Genomic DNA, 20,539 nt, shown 5'->3' on the forward strand with positions numbered 1-20,539 from the left:
GGTTTGAAGTCTAGGTACGTCTGCTGGTGACACTGGTAGCAGCGACGTTCTCACCTCCGTCCAACCCCTCCAAGTGGGGGTCGCGCCAGCAACTGGAGCGAGTGAGCAGCGGTAACGAGCAGGAAGGTCGTTTCCGCCCTTACACCAGAGGTTCAACACTGATGTCAGGAGAAGGTTCTTCTCATGCATGGTTGTTGAGCCCCTGAAAGAACTTCCAGAATCCACTAACCCAAGGCCCAACCTCAAACGCCGTTAAATCTCTTCATGATTATTTGTCTGCTGTTTTCTTCGGCTATACCCCAGCTCACCATTTGTACTGTTTTACTGTTTCTTGTTGTTGCCCGACTTGGGCCTTTCTGCCTGTTTGCAGTGGGAGATGCTATGACAGGTGGTGGGCATACCTGGTAAGAGAACCTGGTAGGAATAATTCTGCACCCCAAGAATATTCTGCTTCACTACTCATGTACAAAAACGTTGTTGGTTGATTAACATAATTGTTGACGCTTATTTATTTCCACTATTGTTCTGTAAAGTTATAATACATATCTTATTCTAGAGAAGATGTAGGATTATATCTGTTATGTAAACTGCGGGTATTTATCCTGCATTATAACACCGGAACATCGTAAACAAATGTTTCCTTGACCACTGAAAGCTCCTGATATAAAGTAAACAAATCTTCAGGGAGTCATAGAGTCAATGTGATTATGTTTACACCATCCCAGGTGATGTTTATTTATTTTCTAAGAAAATATTCTTTCGCTACGAGTACTATCGTGCACTAAAGTCGTGTCCACTACCCAGGCACAGTGAGGTTTCTGAATAGCCTTGAGTCTGAAGTTTCGAAACAGCTTGGGGAAATGCTGTGGTCGGTCAACAGATGTCGCCCACTGTAGTGTGTGTGTGTGTGGGGGAATAGAGGAGGTGGGGGGTTAGTCTAATAATAATAATAATAATAATTAACGGTTTATTGAAAGTTCTGCAGCCCGAAGGCTGAAAATATACATTGGACAAATGACTTATTACATACATTGGTGGTTTAACAAAAGCCTTCATTAGAGAAAGGTAAAGGAACATACAGTGAACATTCAGATTAATGTAGGTGTTGAACAGCAAAACACGTAGTGTAGTAACTCTCCCAGATGGTGTTAGGAGGGACCTGATGTGGTGTAGTAATTCCCCTCACAGATGGTGTTATGAGGGGCCCCACGTAGTAATTCCTCACAGATGGTGTTATGAGGGGCTCCTACGTGGTGTAGTAGTTCCTCATAGATGGTGTTACGAGGGCCCTACGTGGTGTAGTAACTCCTCACAGATGGTGTTATGAGGGGATCACGTGGTGTACGAATTCCTCACAGATGGTGTTATGAGGGACCTGACGTGGTGTAGTAATTCCTCACAGATGGTGTTATGAGGGGCCTGACGTGGTGTAGTAATCCTCACAGATGGTGTTATGAGGGACCTGGTGTGTGTGTAGTAATTCCCACAGATGGTGTTACGAGGGCATCACGTGGTGTAGTAATCACAGATGGTGTTAGTGAGGGACTTGACGTGGTGTAGTAACTCCCTACAGATGGTGTTATGAGGGCATCACGTGGTGTAGTAATTCCTCACAGATGGTGTTATGAGGACTTGACGTGGTGTAGTAATTCTCACAGATGGTGTTATATGAGTGAGGTGTGCCCCAGGCCTTCCTATCGTAGACGGATTAACACATCGCTGGTTGTTGGGTCTCACGGGCCGTTATCACTGGGTACCTGGGACCTCACTGTGTGAAGGTTAACTTGAATACGACTTTTACTGTTGAGTTGTTCTCACTGACTCAAGCACTGTTCACCAATGTTCACCTCTTGTTTAACACTGGTTCCATTCCTTTCCCAAATGAAATTGTAACTTCTGGCGAGAACCTGTTGATACCCGTGGGGGAGACGTGGTTCAGGGAGGGCTGGAGGCCACGAAGTTGACCTGGCTGCTCAGAGGAGCGCCAGGTACGTCTTGGACTTCGGTGGTCAAGGATGTAGTAACAGGCTGTGTGTTGGTGGAGCATAACATCGCGAATTCCGCAATCGCTGATAACAATAAGAATGTCATGAGATAGTTAATTTTATTAAGCATGGTGAGACATGTTAAACTGTATGGCTGCCTTGAACTCATACAGTGAACCCTTCAGATTAATGTAGATGTTGAACAGCAAACACTTAGTGTATTAACTCTCTCCCAGATGGTGTTAGGAGGGGACCTGATGTGGTGTAGTAATTCCTCACAGATGGTGTTATGAGGGGCCTCACGTGTATATTCCCTCACAGATGGGTGTTATGAGGGCCTCCGTTGGTGTAGTAGTTCCCTCATAGATGTTCACGAGGGCCTCACGTGGTGTAGTAACTCCTCACAGATGGTGTTATGAGGGGCATCACGTGGTGTACGAATTCCTCACAGATGGTGTTATGGGGACCTGGTGGTGTAGTAATTCCCTCACAGATGGTGTATGAGGGGCCTGACATGGTGTAGTAATTCCCTCACAGATGGTGTTATGAGGGGCATCACGTGGTGTAATTCCTCACAGATGGTGTTATGAGGGACCTCCGTGGTGTAATTCCCTCACAGATGGTGTTATGAGGACTTGGCGTGGTGTAGTAACTCCCTCACAGATGGTGTTATGAGGGCATCACGTGGTGTAGTGTTCCCTCACAGATGGTGTTGAGGACTTGGCTGGTGTAGTAATTCCCTCACAGATGGTGTTATATGGTGGTGTGGCCCGAGGCCTTCCTGTGGGCGGATTAACACATCGCGGTTGTTTTGGGTCTCACGGGCGTTATCACTGGGTACCTGGGATCTCACTGTGTGATTAACTTAAATCGACTTTTACTGTTGAGTTGTTCTCACTGACTCAAGGACTGTTCACCAATGTTCACCTCTGTTTAACCTGGTTCCATTCCTTTCCCAAATGAAATTGTAACTTCTGGCAGAACCTGTTGATACTCCGGTGGGAAAGTGGTTCAGGGAGGGTTAGTATGGGCCAATAACAGTTGACCTGGCTGCTCAGGAGAGCAGATACGTCTTGACCTTCGGTGGTCAAGGATGTAGTATATATATATATATATATATATATATATATATATATATATATATATATATATATATATATATATATATATATATATATATATATATATATATATATATATATATATATATATATATATATATTATATATATATATATATATATATATATATATATATATATATATATATATATATATATATATATATATATATATATATATATATATATATATATATATATATATATATATATATTTCAAAATAAATGAAAAAATTTTACTCGACACAGACATTAGTTCCAGTTACCGGTAAATAGCAGACGCTTCAGTGACGTCACTAGTGTTTACACTACACCAGCGGGTAACATTTGATGACATTACTTGAAGTGAATTGGCCTTATTTTAAAAAACCAAGGATGGTTGGTAAAGGACTACTGAGTCAGTGGGTAAGTGTCACATTTGGGGTACTGGTCTTATACAGCGAATAGTGCTCAAAAGCTACTTTTTAAATGGAAATTTGGGGGGCTGTCTTATGCACCCCGACGCCTTATAGGCCGAAATATACGGTACTTAGATCTCCAATAATCATGGCTACCAGACTCAAATGGAATTGTTGAGGCTTAAGAGCCAACTGGGAAGAGCTCCTGTTGCTCTTGAGCAAATTATACCCCATACGTCTCCAGGAGATAATGTTAGGTGCCTTTGATCATCCCCCTCCCAGAGGTTATTCAGCTTTTTATTTTTCTCATAAACAGACACTTCCCCGTTGCAGGCGACAGCTTGCAAGATTCACCTCCAACGTACCGATACCAAATACTCCAATTACCTCCCACCCAGTACACCAATTGCTAGAGAGGATTTGGTTTCATTAATTTGTCAGCTTCTTTCTCCTTATCTTATCTTCAGTGATTTTAATGGAAGGCACACCGTCTGGGGTGATACAATGGTTAATCCAAGGGGTGACCTGATAGCTTCGATAATTGAAGAAATGGACCTAAGTATATGAAATACTGGTGATATCACCCACTATCATGTCCAGACCAACACGACTACAGCCATAGATCTCTCATTGAGCTCAGCTGACTCTCTGCTGGACTTTTGAGTGGAGAGTAACAGATGACCTCGGAGGAAGTGACAACTACCCTATCCTACTTTCCTCCCCAGAAGTCTTCTTGACACCATGAGTTCCCCGTTGGCAGTTAGACAAGGCGGACTGGGACTTGTACAAGGAAATAGTGAAGGAAGACAGGAGCAGTGAAGAATTTCCCTTTTTAGATGAAGCACTTGAATACATAACCAGCCTCCTCCAATGGGCTGGTCAGTGCTTCATTCTTTAGACCTCTGGTCGTGTAGCTTGCAGACCTGTTTCTTGGTAGTCGGAGGAGTGCAGTCAGGCAGTTATCGAGTGGCGCAGAGCTTATGGTCGGTACCGGTGGAATACAAATGGGCCAGAGCCAAAACTCGTTTAGTTTTAAAGAATGCCAGTCGCCAATCATTTTCTTCTTATGTCTCCTCTCTAAATGAAAAACTCCCTTGTCCCAGGTATGAAAATGAGTGCAGAAAATAGCAGGCAAATTTTCATCTAATCCTCCCCCATTTCTCAGGGGTAATGATGGCAACTCAGTTGCCTCCCCTCAAGAAGTTTCTGAGGTTTTTGCCCTAGTAATTGCAGGTGTGTCTTGTATGGCAGCTCAATCCTCATAGTTTTAACGGGTGAGTAGAATAGAGGAATCACAGACCCTGGATTATGGAGTGGGTCGTGCCGAGACATAGAACATCATATTCTCAAAGAAAAAAATGGGAACCGCCCTCTCACTCACTGGAGATACATCACCAGGGCCTGATGATATCCCATTTTCAATGCTCCACCACCTTGAAGTTGAGGCACAGACATTTCTATTGGAGCTATATAACAAGATTTAGCCAGAGGGTGCCTTCCTATCCTCATGGTGGAAGGCTACTGTCCTGCCTTTCAAGAAGACTGGAAAAAAGGGGCGTCACTCGCTAGAATATCGCCCTATAACTATGACCTCCTGTATCTGTAAGCTGCTTGAAAAGACGGTCAACTCGCAATTAGTGTACTACCTGGAGATGATTGCCTTTCTTTCACCATATTACTCTAGCTTCCGGAAAATGTATTCAATAACTTATGGTCTTGTTCGTCTTGAGTCCTCGGTCTGTGAGGCTTTTGCTAGTCGCCAGCATCTTGTCTGCATTTTCTTTAACCTAGAGAAAGCATACGACACAGTTTGGAGATTTGGCATTCTTAGGGAGATTCATAATGTTGGATTGCGGGGAAATTTACCATTAATAACAGGTCATTTTTGGGGACATCGCACTTTTAGGGTTTGCATAGCCACAGAAATGTCACCAGCACATATTCAGGAGGACGGGGTTCCATGGGGCAGTGTCTTGAGTGTGACCCTATTTGCCATCGCAGTGAATGGGGTAGCAGCATTAGTTCCAGGTGGTGTATCAATCTCATTGTACGTAGACGACTTAGCCATTTGGTATGCAGCTTCCCGCATGTCAATGGCTGAATGTCGCATGCAACTTGCACTAGACAAGGTTTCAAGTTGGACCACAGACCATGATTTCAGATTTTCTCCCTTGAAGACCGTTGCCATGCATTTCAGCCGCCTTCGAGGTATTCCCACCAGATGTGTGTCAGCCCATTGGACCACAAAGAACACCTCCACCAGCAAAAGCACAGTCAATACCATTCATATGAACCGAGCAGAACGTACTTGAACTCCAAAAATGGTTTCTCACCCAGTTGACCACATCAGCTTTCAACACATCCGGTTGTCCCCTACCTGCCATGTTTGGGCCCCTATGCAAATCCACATAAAACCCAACATGGTCCTTCATGCCATCCATACCCCTGCTCCCATCCCCCAACACTGGAAGGAGCAGGTCAAGACTGACCACCTTGATAGAGACGTGGCCATGGACATCCTGGAGCCAGTGCCAATTGGCACAATAACCACCAGGTGCTTACGCACGGTTGTAGTTGCCAAAAAGAATCGTCAACCCAGGTGGACGGTTGACCTCCAGGACCTCAACAAAAACTGCCTCAGAGAAACCCATCACACCCTGAGCCCATTGAATCTAGGACACTGTCCCTGCACGTACGGTCGGGGTCAAAAGTCCTGTCGCCTCTGCTGCTGCTCCATGAACAACAAGATTCAGGCTGTGAACCCAAAGTGGGAGACACTGATGCATTATTCTGTCCACGGAGGCTCTGGGTTCATCTTGGGGATGGTGGAGCAGCAGGAGTGTTGACAGGACTTTTGACCCTGACTGTACATGCAAGACTGTACGAGATGCTTGGAACGACTACTATGCAGTCCTCCTTGATGAAGCCAGATGTGAAGCCAAGTGGCTCATTACCACTACGTGAGAGCCCCTCAGGGATATCTAGCTACTTGCTACGCTTACACTTGTTGCTTCAACGAAATTGTTCGCAACATCCCATGCAAGGCCAAGTGTGTTGAAGACTCCTTCCTCTGGGTTGATACCATTGAAGAGGCTTCTGGTATACTCATGACTACCTTTCCCTCTGTGCAAACAAAGGCATAACTTTTAACCACAACAGTTTCTGTTTGCCAGCCTCATCATCACCAAATCTGGTATCAAGCCCTGTGCTGCCACGCTCCAAGCAATCTATTACTCCCCAACACCTCAAGACATCACAGGAGACAGGTTGTGGTTTGGGCTAATTGAAAAGGTGGCATGGGCATACAGCACCAAATCTAAAATGGCCCCCTTCATTGACTTAGTATAAACCAAGAAACTGTTCTGTTGGGATGTTACATTAGACCAAGCCTTCTTTACATCTAAGGATCACATCTTAACCTTAGTCAAAGATGGGGTATGTTCTTTTGAAGTGAGCCGCAAGACTCACCTTGCCACCGATCAGAGTAAAAAATAGCAATGGCTTCCTTCTTCTCCACCAACAGTGTTCAACTGTTCATGTCCAACGTCAGCTGCCCTATCCTGGTGCAGGGACGGCTGGAAACTCATATTCACTGGGTTGCACTTCACCATACCTACTGAGTCACATTACGTCCCCATTGAAGGTGTAGCTCTCGCAGTCACAGATGCCTTTGATAGGTGTGGGATGTTCATCCTTGAATGCCCTGACCCCATTGTTATAGTAGACCAGGCACAGGCAACCCGCAGCCCGGACCATGTGTTTGTGCAGCCCGTGGAGTGATTGAGAAATTCTATTCAATGTGGCATGTAGTTAGGTAGATGCAGCCAGTTTATGGTAAGTAAAGCAATATTTATTAAAAGAATAATCTTCACACACAATTCGTTACTGTTTCATCAGCTAAGAGTAACTAACTACGACAATATAACAAAGAGATAAGTATATGTATAGTCAACAACATAAACATTTTAACTAGTGTGAGTTTATGGGCCAAGTTTGGAGTGGGCTGTTTGATGGATTAGCTGCTATGTGGCAGTGGGTCACTTGGGAATTAACTAAGATTGGGTAAGTCCAAGTGGGGTCACGATTGGTGGTCACACAAGGTTTAAATAATTAAGTACTTCCAGAATAACACAATAACACCTAAATTGCACCTCGGAAACCCATAGTTGGCGAGTAATTAGCATTAAAATAATGTGATTAAAATTTTCCAAGCGTCATTACAACCACTAACTACCCCACAATCCAATCGTGGACCATAGATTCGGAGAGAGATGTACCTATAGGTTGTTTCGTTATAGTTCCTCATATGAAAAGATTAAAATTGGCATTATTCATGTGGGTGTCTCATAAGCAAGATAAATGCTGTAACTATAGGAAAAATCAACGTATTCACAGACTGCTTCACTCATCTTCTGTAAAATGCCAAGAAACATTAACATATTACTTTAAAAAATGATTATGATGGATTTGTTTCATAAATGGGAAAAATACTGATTGTAAACTGAAAATATCGTAAGGTGGAAGTGACGATAAACTGCTTCACTGTCTGTGCTAATACAATAATAAACATCACTTTTGGATGAGGTAGGATATAAATTTTGGTGGGTTGACCTACTGCAAAATACCTAAATCGTAATGCGGCCCATAACTGAGGAAAGGTTGTCTATGCCTGTAGTAGACCACTGTCTCCTCAACAACATCCTCTTCACCAGATCACTGGATTGTGTACCAAATCCTCGTCTCCTCAAAATCAAGATGACATTTCAATACTGCTACAAAATACTGTACACCATATGTCAGAGAAATGACACTGAGACCTGGACGCTGTCTCCCGCTTCCCAACCAGCCCTGCCCCTGCCTCCACCAGTGACAGTAACACCTTTACTGCAGCCTGTGCAGCCCCCCTCTAGCACAAATATGCCAGTAGGTTACAACCGAAGACAATACAGCTTGGATGTGCACACTACTGCCCCTGCGATGACTGCATTCAATTCCACCAACCCACACTGTGCCATCTGCTAGGAAAAATCTACACTCATCGGGGTCACTGACGATGATTACACCTCACTAATCACCTCCATAAATGACGAATTTCCTCATCTAAAAAAACACCCACGCAGCACTCAAACCATTCTATGGTATATGTGACCAACTCAGTTCCGCCGATAGCATTGCTCTTATGGACTTCCAACTGGTCATACCTCACTTCTTCAGTGCTTGGGTGCTGGAGGCTTTACACTTCATCAGCCAGGGCGTGCTTGAGTGTATATTGGACAGGAATGGACAAGGCTCTCCATAACCGGTTGGACACATATCACTATTGCACAGTCACTGCACCATCACTGCCCAAGGAACCACTCAAGCTCTCTGACCACCCCAGTGACCTTATAACAATGTAGCGGTGGATTATTTTGATCACCCATGCAAACAATGTCTCGTATACTTTGATCATTTTTTAGGGGGCAACCTCCACCTGTTCTGTTTCACCTGGGGCAAAGCAGATGCATGTAGCTTCATCTCCTCCTGCTGCTCCCTGTTCCTGCACTATGGGGCCCTTCGTGAATTAGCAAGTGATGGAGGACCAACCTTTGTCTCTAAAGACTTCCGTAACTTTCTAGCTAGGTGGTGTCTCTCACCACCTCAGCTCTGCCTATTATGTGCAGTCCAATGGTTGGGCCAAAGTAATAATCCACACTGAAACACTCCTCTACCTCATATTAACAAGTCTCCTGCGCAGCTCTTGTTCAGAAGGACAATACAAGATCACATCCCAGCAAACCTTCAACTACTCCACCTCCATCCTGAGTGGTTGAAAGCAGCTGCCGACTACAAAGCTGCCTTTGCTCACTGTGACGCCAATCTCACTGAGCGATACAACTGATCCACCAGGCACCAGCCCTCCCTTGCTGTTGGTGACCACTGGAAATTCACTTACACACACACAGGAAATTGTGGAAGCAGCTTTTACTAGAATTGAATGAGATTTCAAAAAAATTGCAGGGGATATTCAGTCTCGAATTCAAATGAGTCTTAGTAATCCTTTCCTTTGTATTGTTTAATGTGAACTTAATTTTTGTTGCATTAATATTCATTGCCACCCAATAGGTTGCTTAAATTTTTGTTCTGTTTACCAGTACTATACTTGTCTGAATAGAGTTTAGTTCTATATATCTTAATGCCCAATTATATGCTTTATTTTTCTGAATCTAATACATTGCATAATTACACAGTGTGATGGCTATGGCTGATAAGTGATTACAGTATTACCCCGCTTTACGCAGTTTCACTAAACGCGATTTCTCATTTACATTGTGCCTCGCCAGAACCGAACTTTCACTTTTTTATTTAGCTCATAAAATTCATACAAATTACCCGGCCAGAATATAATTTATATTGCTGGAATTCTTACAATATGATGATCATTTTGAATATAAACATCATAGATTTTGCATTAGACATACAAATTTTAGATATAATGTTTACTCTCAGTAAATATGTTATCTTTTGTGCAAAATATATGACATTTATATTCAAAATATTCCTGGTCTTACAAGGAATCCAGCAATGTAAAATATATTATCCTAACTTTAGTTTGAGGTATTATTTATTACTAAAAAGGTAAATATTCTGGTTTTCCCACACATCTGGTAGGGAGGGTTGGTGGGAGGTGGGGGGAGGGAGGGACCGACGGACCATCTGGCACGGTGTGAAGAATATTTTTTTTTTATTAACTGAAGATATTTGTTTTAGCTCATAAAATTCATACAAATTACCCGGCCAGAATATAATTTACATTGCCGGAATTCTTACAATTTGATGATCATTTTGAATATAAACATCATAGATTTTGCATTAGACATACAAATTTTAGATATAATGTTTACTCTGACTAAATATGTTATCTTTTGTGCAAAATATATGACATTTATAGTCAAAATATTCCTGGTCTTACAAGGAATCCAGCAATGTCAATTATATTATCCTAACTTTAATCTGAGGTATTATTTAATGTAAAAATCTAGTTTTTCACCCAACATTTCTCTTGTAGGGAGGGTTGGGACGGACCGACCATCTGGCACGGTTGGAAGAGGGGGGGAGGCAAGGTGGGGTACTTTCATTTACAGATGGTGTCGTGAAGAATATTTTTTTTTTATTAACTGAAGATATTTGTTTTAGCTCATAAAATTCATACAAATTATCCGGCCAGAATATAATTTACATTGCTGGAATTCTTGCAATTTGATGATCATTTTGAATATAAACATCATAGATTTTGCATTAGACATACAAATTTTAGATATACAGTAGTACCCCGCTTAACGCGGTCAATAAAACCCACAGGGGACCGTGTTAAGTGAAAACCGCGCTAAGTGAACAACAGAACATATGGGATTAATTCCAATAGAAACTGGCCCGACCCCCAAACTCCACTTTTTCCGACACAATACCTATGTTCTAGTAAAAATAACATCTTAATTTTATGATGGTACATGCACACAATTAATACTTAAGAGAAATAGAGAAATACAGTCGCCAAGTTAATGTCCATTCAAATAATGGACTCGACTCCCTCCCCCTCTTCTCACACTACACTGCTGGCTCTTCCCTCTTTGAGAAATTTTGGGGGGAAACCACTAAATTTTAATAAATAATACCTCAAACTAAAGTTAGGATAATACAATTGACATTGCTGGATTCCTTGTAAGACCAGGAATATTTTGAATATAAATGTCATATATTTTGCACAAAAGATAACATATTTACTCAGAGTAAACATTATATCTAAAATTTGTATGTCTAATGCAAAATCTATGATGTTTATATTCAAAATGATCACCAAATTGTAAGAATTCCAGCAATGTAAATTATATTCTGGCCGGGTAATTTGTATGAATTTTATGAGCTAAAACAAATATCTTCAGTTAATAAAAAAAAAAATATTCTTCATGACACTATCTGTCAATCAAAGTACCCCACCTTGCCTCCCCCCCTCTTCCAACCGCGTGGTCAGTCCCAACCCTCCCCCCCACCCCCCACCAATCCTCCCTTCAAGAGATGTTGGGTGAAAAAACTAAATTTTAACATTTAGTATTAAATAATACCTCAGATTAAAGTTAGGATAATATAATTGACATTGCTGGATTCCTTGTAAGACCAGGAATATTTTGAATATAAATGTCATATATTTTGCACAAAAGATAACATATTTACTCAGAGTAAACATTACATCTAAAATTTGTATGTTTAATGCAAAATCTATGATGTTTATATTCAAAATGATCATCAAATTATAATAATTCCAGCAATGTAAATTACAGTGGGGTATGCTATAACAAATCTAACTGGTTCTAGAACCTTGTTCGTTATAGCATTCGTTCGTTATAGGATTAATCAGTTCCAGGCCCCCAAATACAACCACTTAACACTGAAAAATATAATATAAAATTGTAAAAATTGTAAAAAAGTGCATAAATATGCATCTAAACCCCTGAAATAAAGAATATCATTAATACTTGAAATAAAAAAACAATAAATTAGTAAAAAAAAATTTTTTTTTTTTTAAATAATGTTCGTTGTAGGAGTTTCGTTCGTTATAGCATTCTCAATTTTATAGGTAAAACCGTTCGTTATAGGAATATTCGTAGTAGGATCCGTTCGTTATAGCATACCCCACTGTATATTCTGACCGGGTAATTTGTATGAATTTTATGAGCTAAAACAAATATCTTCAGTTAATAAAAAAACAAAATATTCTTCACATGGTAACAGATGGTCAGTCGGTCCCTCCCTCCCCCCCCACTCCCCCCAAACCCTCCATACCAGATGTGTGGGAAAACCAGAATATTTACCTTTTTAGTAATAAATAATACCTCAAACTAAAGTTAGGATAATATAATTGACATTGCTGGATTCCTTGTAAGACCAGGAATATTTTGAATACAAATGTCATATATTTTGCACAAAAAATAACATATTTACTGAGAGTAAACATTATATCTAAAATTTGTATGTCTAATGCAAAATCTATGATGTTTATATTCAAAATGATCATCATATTGTAAGAATTCCAGCAATGTAAATTATATTCTGGCCGGGTAATTTGTATGAATTTTATGAGCTAAAACAGGCAGGCAGGCAGTCAGGCAGGGTGGCGGGTGGGGGATGGGGCGAATTTAAAAATAGCTCTCCAGCCGGACACTCTGCGCGTATACGTGGAAAAAACCCGCGTTAAGTGAAAGTTCAGCTCTGGCGAGGCACCGCGTATACGTGAAATCGCGCTAAGCGAAACCATGTTAAGCGGGGTATTACTGCAATGTTTACTCTGAGTAAATATGTTATCTTTTGTGCAAAATATATGACATTTATATTCAAAATATTCCTGGTCTTACAAGGAATCCAGCAATGTCAATTATATTATCCTAACTTTAGTTTGAGGTATTATTTATTAAAATCTAGTGGTTTTCCCCCAAAAATTTCTCAGAGAGGGAAGAGCCAGCAGTGTAGTGTGAGAAGAGGGGGAGGGAGTTGAGTCCATTATTTGAATGGACATTAACTTGATGACTGTATTTCTCTTAAATATTAATTGTGTGCATGTATCATCATAAAATTAAAATGTTATTTTTACGAGAACATAGGTATTGTGTCGGAAAAAGTAGAGTTTGGGGGTCGGGCCAGTCTCTATTGGAATTAATCCCATATGTTCTGTTGTTCACTTAACGGGGTACCCTGTGGGTTCAATTGACCGAGTAAAGTGGGGTACTATTGTACTTGTTTGTTATGTGGCATATTACTATATAAAGGATGGGGATCCCTGATACTGCATAGTGAGATTAATACATTTACTATGGCATTTGTTCAGTGTAAGAGACTATATCTTTTATCTGAAAGGGAAATTCTCCGAATATCCGGAAAGTAAAAAAGTGAACTTTGTGAATTAAAATCCATTTGTAATACAGGCACCTCTAAGATTTATGCAATAATTACATTCTTGAAAAAGGTCATGTATATCAAAAACACATAAATGAAACAATGTAAAGAGTTAAGATTAGTTGGTTTAGTGATTCATTAGACAGTACCCGATATTATATCACTGAAAAATTACAGTACAGTAGAACGTCGATATAACATGAGATACATTCCAAGAGAGGTCGCTTTAAACAGAATTCGCACTAAATCAAAGTGCTGTTTCAATGGAATAATTTAGTTTCGCACTTGAGAGAAACACAAAATACTAAAAAACTGAGTCTACCCAGATGCACCTCAGCCCATCTCCTAGAATAAACAAAACATTGTTTTTTGTAGTATTATGTTAAAACAAACACTCATAAATCAACACAGCTAAAATTATGGGACGTGAAATGGTCTGTTTACTAGCGATCAGCTGATGAAAAGATGGGGGGGGGGAGGTGAGGTGATATGTTTGACAGTTGATGCCAAGGTCTAGTGCTTATTTATTTATATGTCCTTAAGAGTGACCAAGTTTTTCTCATATAAACACTGAACTGACATGTTCTAATTAATTTTATTACAAAGTGCTAAAATTTATATCTCTTGTGCAAAATATATGACGTTTATATTCAAATTATTCACTGTCTTGCAAGGATTCTAGCAATGCAAATTATATTCTCTTAACTTTAGCCTGTGATATTATATAAGATAAAAACTGTAAGCCTATAACCACCCAACCCTGGCTGGGAAGATGGGGAGGGGGGTTGGGGGATTAGGTGACCTGTGGCGTAATGGTCAGCATCCTCGCCTCGCAAGCGAGCGGACCCGAGTATGATCCTCGGGCAGGGTGAAACTTGGGCAAGTTTCAATTCGCCATTTGCCTCTGTCTACCCAGCAGTAATTGGGAACTTGGGTGTTCATCGATTTGCGGATCGTATTCCGGGGTAATGGTTAGCCAGTGCAGTTGGCAGGCTGTCCAGTCTTCTCAGACTATTCCATGACACTGGGTCATGCAGCTCGTCAACTTAGGGTGCGGTTGTTGTGTTGGCAACAGCTTCTACACCTTAACAAATTCACGCCTAGGCCCTAGGAGGCCCTTGGGCCGGCCATCCTCGATCTCGAGGGGCATCCATTATTAGGTGACAGTGACATGTTTGACAGTTGGGGGCTGAAGGTCTAGTGAATTATTTGTTTGTTTATTTATGTCCTTTAGATTGACTTTTTGTTTATACAGTGTCACAGAAGTGACCTGGGAGAATATAATTTTCATTGCTGGAATTCTTATACGATAGTGATTCAATTGAATATAAACATACCATAGTTCGCATAAGACAGACATACAAATTTTAGTTTTAATTAGGAAACCTATTATCTCTTGTGCAAAATATATGACGTTTATATTCAAATTATTCACTGTCTTGCAAGGATTCTAGCAATGCAAATTATATTCTCCTAACTTTAGTCTGTGATATTATATAAGATAAAAACTGTTAGCCTAAAACCACCAAACCCTGGCTGGGAAGATGGGAGAGAGGAAGGGGAGGTACAATGTTTGAAAGTTGCGCCAAAGGTCTAGTGAAGTATTTATTTGTTTACTTATGTCCTTTTGATTGAGTTTTTGTTTATAAAATGTCACAAAAGTGACCGGGGAGAATAAAATTTACATTGCTGGAATTCTTATAAGATACAGTAGAAGTCCAAAAATCCGGACTGCTTGGGGATTGGGTCAGTCCGGATTTTCGGATTTTCCGGATTCTCAGGCAGTACTTATAAAATTCAAATTTAAGGAGGAATAAAGAAGAGATGAACAGGTACATTTTGATAGTTTATTCATTAGCAAATATTGCATGCTTCATTTATCAAAACGAGCAGTTTTAAAGAAAAAGCTGTAAATTCTAGAATTTTATTCTTTGCCTTCTTTATATCATAAATTGTAGACTTTCCAATGTCGTATGTTTCCATTAGAACAGTATTGCTCACACCACGTTCTAGTTTCTTAATTATTTCAAGTTTGTCACTCAATTTCAATGTGTTCTTCTTTCTCTTCACACAACGAAGTTTATCTACTTTTGGAGCCATTATTATGGGCTTGTACTGTACTCTGTAAATGGAAATAGTAGGACTTAAAACTACATACGTTGTCACAGTTTGATTGCTCATTTTAAAGTGGCGACAGCGTGGTCGCTTGTTGTTGCTGTACAGCTGTGGCGCTCACGCATGTGCACATACACACAAAAGCCAGCTAAATTAAAAAAAAAAAAAGTTTGAGTTTTCGAAAAGTCCGGATTCTCGGGTGATCCGGATTTCTGGCATCCGGATTTTTGGACTTTTACTGTGATTAATTTGAATATAATTATGCTATAGTTTTCACGAGACAAAAATTTTAGTAATCATTTAGTACATTATTTTGAGTACATGTACAGTACAGCTTTGCCCTTAGGACAGTGCAAACGTGCCCAGAGAAACATTAGGCGTGAATTTTAAAATATGAGGCACCAGATTGACTCGTGCAAAATAGGAAAGATTCACTTTAAATTAAAACATTGTCCTTAATTGTGGGTGTCGCTTTAAATCAATAATCTTAAATTGAATCGCTTTAAATCAACGATCTACTGTATATACGTATCAGGAAATATAAAACACTCTAAGCCTTTGAGTGTTTCACAAGCATGCTAATGGGAACATTTTCATGAGCTTAGTGTTCGATCCATGTGCACAATATTCGTTCCATTCTCTCCATAATCAAAATTTGGGAATTTGAGATATTAGATACTGTACACTAATTAATGATCCGCTCTTGGCACCCTCTTCAATCTTCTCTGCACTATCATGAAAAGTCCATAGAGTAGATTCACTAAGTCCTAGGGCATGTTTAATATAAGCTGCTTGTTCACCTCCCTTAAACTCAATGGTGATGACCTTACACTTCTTAGCGCCACTGGTACCAGAACTTAAAGGATGCTTTGGTGGCATGATATAAGGGGAAAATACATGCAATATACAGTACAGTAAACTGCAGCACAAAATACTATAGCACTCATGACTATAGATTGTATCTATGCAAGGCGGGAAGCTGCATACCCACACCACCTGTAGATGGAATTCTCATACAATGCTAGTAATGCCACATCACTGTGCTGTAAACTCAATGATGCATGTCGATGGTCGCATTATTCCAAACATAAGCCCTCGTAAATTAAAAAAAATGTGTAAATAGACCATATGTGCTAATCTAAACACGGTGTGAAACAAAAATGCGCAAATCAAGAGGTGCCTGTACTTACAGCCCCTTACCTGCTGTTGAAGAAGTTGTTTTAGACCAGATGTAGGCATAGTGGGCTGCATCATCCTTGCCTGGCCCAGATTAGTGTTTGATCCTGGCCCTTGTTGCCCAATGTTCATGGTCATACCTGGTCGCTGTTGTAACTGTTGCTGCATCTGCTGGCGTATGGCTGTGTGGTGCTGTTGTTGCTGCTGTTGCTGTTGGAATTTATAAAAGATCGACATCACATATAGTCTATAATACCTGTAGTAAACAATCTAAATATAAGCACACACAAATGGAGTAGCTTGACAAGAATCGAGTAGTACAGTAAGTCCTTGCTTAATGTCAGCCCACTTAACATTGTTTTGGTACTACGTTGATAAACTTTAGAGACCAAAAATTCATGTAACATCCTGGTGACTCGGTACAACTTCGTTTGAGTCGTCACAGACTACTTTTTACCTTATTCACAATATGTATATAGGATGGTGTGTGTATGTAAATGAGTAAAAATAAATGAAGAACATTACTATATCTACTGAAAAATAAGTTGAAAAACATGTACAGTACAGTACTTAAATGAACTTAAGGGACTAAAATTTTTATCTCTTGTGCAAAATATATGATGTCTATACAGTCATCCCTTAGTTATCACGCCTACTTTGGACCGCGCCGAGTGCGTGATAACAAAAGTACAGAACCTATGGGATTTATTTTAATTGTTTACAGGCACCTATGACCCAACCCCAATTTTCCCATTTTATGACCATTTAGACTCACTAAAGATATAGATAAAGTTATGGTAAATATCAGAAACACACACAGGCATGGCTAGGTTTATTACAAAGTGATGAAAAGGGTAAGCTCAATACTGTAGTCCACAAAACATGTAGCTATGCTTTCTTTATTTGAGTCCCCCGCCTGAGGAGTCCGTTTTCTCATCGCTACAGGATGCCCGAGTCCTCCGTTTTCTCTCAATCTTAGAGTGCACCCGAGACTTCGTTATTCCTTAGTAATGACACAGAATTTGAAATTGCAACTGGGGTTGCAATTGTTGAGGCAACTTAGATATGTATGATTACAGTTGGAACATTCAAGATCCATTGTGAGTGATGTTGAAAGCTTCAACTGTCTATATGGTTGGTAAAACTTGACAAGTAAATGAGTGTCAAGTCTGTCAGTATGAGTGGCATGTGTGAGTGCTTGTGTTTGTACAACCACTTTCAAGTTTTGTTACCTCCATCCATCTTCATCCAGCAAATGTGTTATTGTTAATTTGTAGGTGAAATATTTTATCCTCAATAGATGTAGGTGAAGCAAGGGGGTAACAATACACCTGGAGGAAACTGTGTGATAACTAAATTCTCAGTTTGAAAAATGCGCTATAACAGCAGGTGTGCAGATTTTGACGGAGGCGTGATAACAAAAATCGCAATAACCAAGGGATGACTGTATTCATATTATTCGCTGTCTTGCAAGGATTCCAGCAATTCAATTTATATTCTGCTAAATTTAGTCTGTGCCATTTTATAAGATAAAAAAAGCCTAAACCACCTTCAATCTTGCCAGAAGTGCGGAGGGGAAGTTGATGTATTATGAACCAAGGTAACCTAGTGGTATTTATTTATCTGTCATATAGAGGAGTTTTGAGTTTTTCTCTTATAAAATCTCAATGAATGTGACTTTATAGTAATGCATACAAGCACCTCACCAGGCATCACACAAGGAGTTTTGAATTTATGTACAGTAGAATGTTGATATAACACGAGATACATTCCAAGAGAGGTCGCTTTAAACCGAATTCGCACTAATTCGAAGTGTTGTTTCAATGAAATAATTATGTTTGGTACTTGAGAAAAACACAAAATACTAAAAAGACTGACAGTCTACCCAGATGTGCCTCAGCCCATCTCCTAGAATAAACAAAACATTGTTTTTTGTAGTATTATGTTAAAACAAACACTCATAAATTAACACAGTTCAAATTATGGGACGTCAAATGGTCTGTTTACTAGCATCAGCCGATGAAAAGATGGGATGGGGGGGAGGTGAGGTGATATGTTTGACAGTTGATGCCTAAGTCTAGTGCTTATTTATTTATCTGTCCTTAAGACTGACTAAGTTTTTCTCTTATAAAATGTCACTGAACTGACATGGGAGAATATAAGTAACATTGCTGGAATTCTTATAAGACAGTGATTAGTTTAAATATATACATGATATAGTTTGCATTAGACATACAAATTTGAGTTCTAATTAATTATATTACAAAGGGCAAAATTTTTTATCTCTTTTGCAAAATATATGACATTTATTTTCAAATTATTCGCTGTCTTACAGGGATTCTAGCAATGCAAATTATATTCTCATAACTTTAGTCTGTGATATTATATAAGATAAAAACTGTAAGCCTATAACCACCAAACCCTGGCTGGGAGAGAGAGAGAGAGGGGGGGGGGTGTAGGGGGGAGGGGGAAGAAGGGGAGGTGACATATTTGACAGTTGCACTAAAGGTCTAGTTAAGTATTTATTTGTTTATTTATGTCCTTTAGATTGAGTTTTTGTTTTTTGTTTATAAAAGTCACAGAAGTGACCGGGGAGAATATAATTTACATTGCTGAATTCTTTTAAGATACTGATTAATTTGAATATAAACATGCTATAGTTTGCACAAGACAGAAATTTTAGTAATCATTTAGTACATTATTTTGAGTACATGTACATTACACCTTTGCCCTTAGGGCAGTATAGCATGCCCAGAGAAACATTAGACGCGAATTTTAAAATATGATGCGCCAGACTGACTTCCGCAAAATAGGAAAGATTTGCTTTAAATTAAAACATTGTCCTTAATTGTGGGTGTCTCTTTAAATCAATAATCTTAAATTGAATCACTTTAAATCGACATTCTACTGTATATGTACAGGTTGTACCTCTCTAGTCCGGCAACCTCGGGACCTGACCGGTGCCGGACCATGGAAATTCACCCTTTTCCTGGATAGATAGTGACTTGTGCTTATGCTTGGAAGCACTAGCACCACTTTCTCTGCATCATGGTCTCTTTGAAGACATATTGAAGGGTTAAATGTTGTATAGTAGCTTCTCAAATTTCGCGAGTTTTTAATTCTTAACGTATTTTATTGGAACACACAAAAAAATAAATAAATAAAAATTTTGACGGAGGAAACTTGAATTTCGACGGGTTTTGAACGGCCCGCCAACGTGCAGACGACGTGCATAATCGTGTAAACAGCGTCATTTCTCTTATGCACAAAAGATTCATTATTGTTTATTACTGAATGTCTTTTTTATTGAATTATTGTTTGTGTACAAAATGAGCAATACAATTCATTAATAATACGTAGAATATTAAAACACAAGACGAAATGACACAGCATTGTTTTCGTTGATTACAAAACCAGTGACTGACTGGTTCTACATATAAAACTGAAGAAAATAAGACAATGGCTGTAGCTGTAGTAAAATTAATATGGTTGTTTTAAGTAATGTTATTTAATGTTAATAAATGGAACAATAGAAGTAGCTAACGATAACGGTAAAGAAAAAAGAGAGTTCGAGTATGTAAGTGCGCATGCGCACACGTGAAAACATATCGTCATTACTTTACAGTAGTACCCCGATTTACGCAGTCAATTGAACCCACAGGGTACCGCGGAAAGTGAAAACCACGTAAAGTGAACAACAGAACATATGGGATTAATTCCAATAGAGACTGGCCCGACCCCCAAACTCCACTTTTTCCGACACAATACCTATGTTGTAGTAAAAATAACATCTAAATTTTATGATGGTATGCTCACAC

The 20,539-nt window shown here is 39.6% G+C and overlaps 1 protein-coding gene across 2 annotated transcripts in view; it reads right to left on the reverse strand.

Annotated features, from left to right (window-relative positions):
- Nucleotides 1-20,539, reverse strand: part of LOC121879453 (uncharacterized protein DDB_G0285291-like) — a 69,462-nt gene that overhangs the window by 9,919 nt on the left and 39,004 nt on the right. Inside the window, exon 4 of one of the 2 annotated variants that reach the window (XM_042386131.1) lies at nucleotides 16,746-16,931. In XM_042386131.1, coding sequence (XP_042242065.1) covers nucleotides 16,746-16,931 — 186 coding nt within the window. Of the gene's footprint in view, nucleotides 1-16,735; nucleotides 16,932-20,539 lie in introns of both variants that reach the window. The other variant, XM_042386200.1, reaches the window with a different exon arrangement.

This window comes from Homarus americanus, unplaced genomic scaffold (assembly GCF_018991925.1).
Source record: "Homarus americanus isolate GMGI-L3 unplaced genomic scaffold, GMGI_Hamer_2.0 scaffold51859, whole genome shotgun sequence".
Lineage (NCBI taxonomy): Eukaryota > Metazoa > Arthropoda > Malacostraca > Decapoda > Nephropidae > Homarus > Homarus americanus.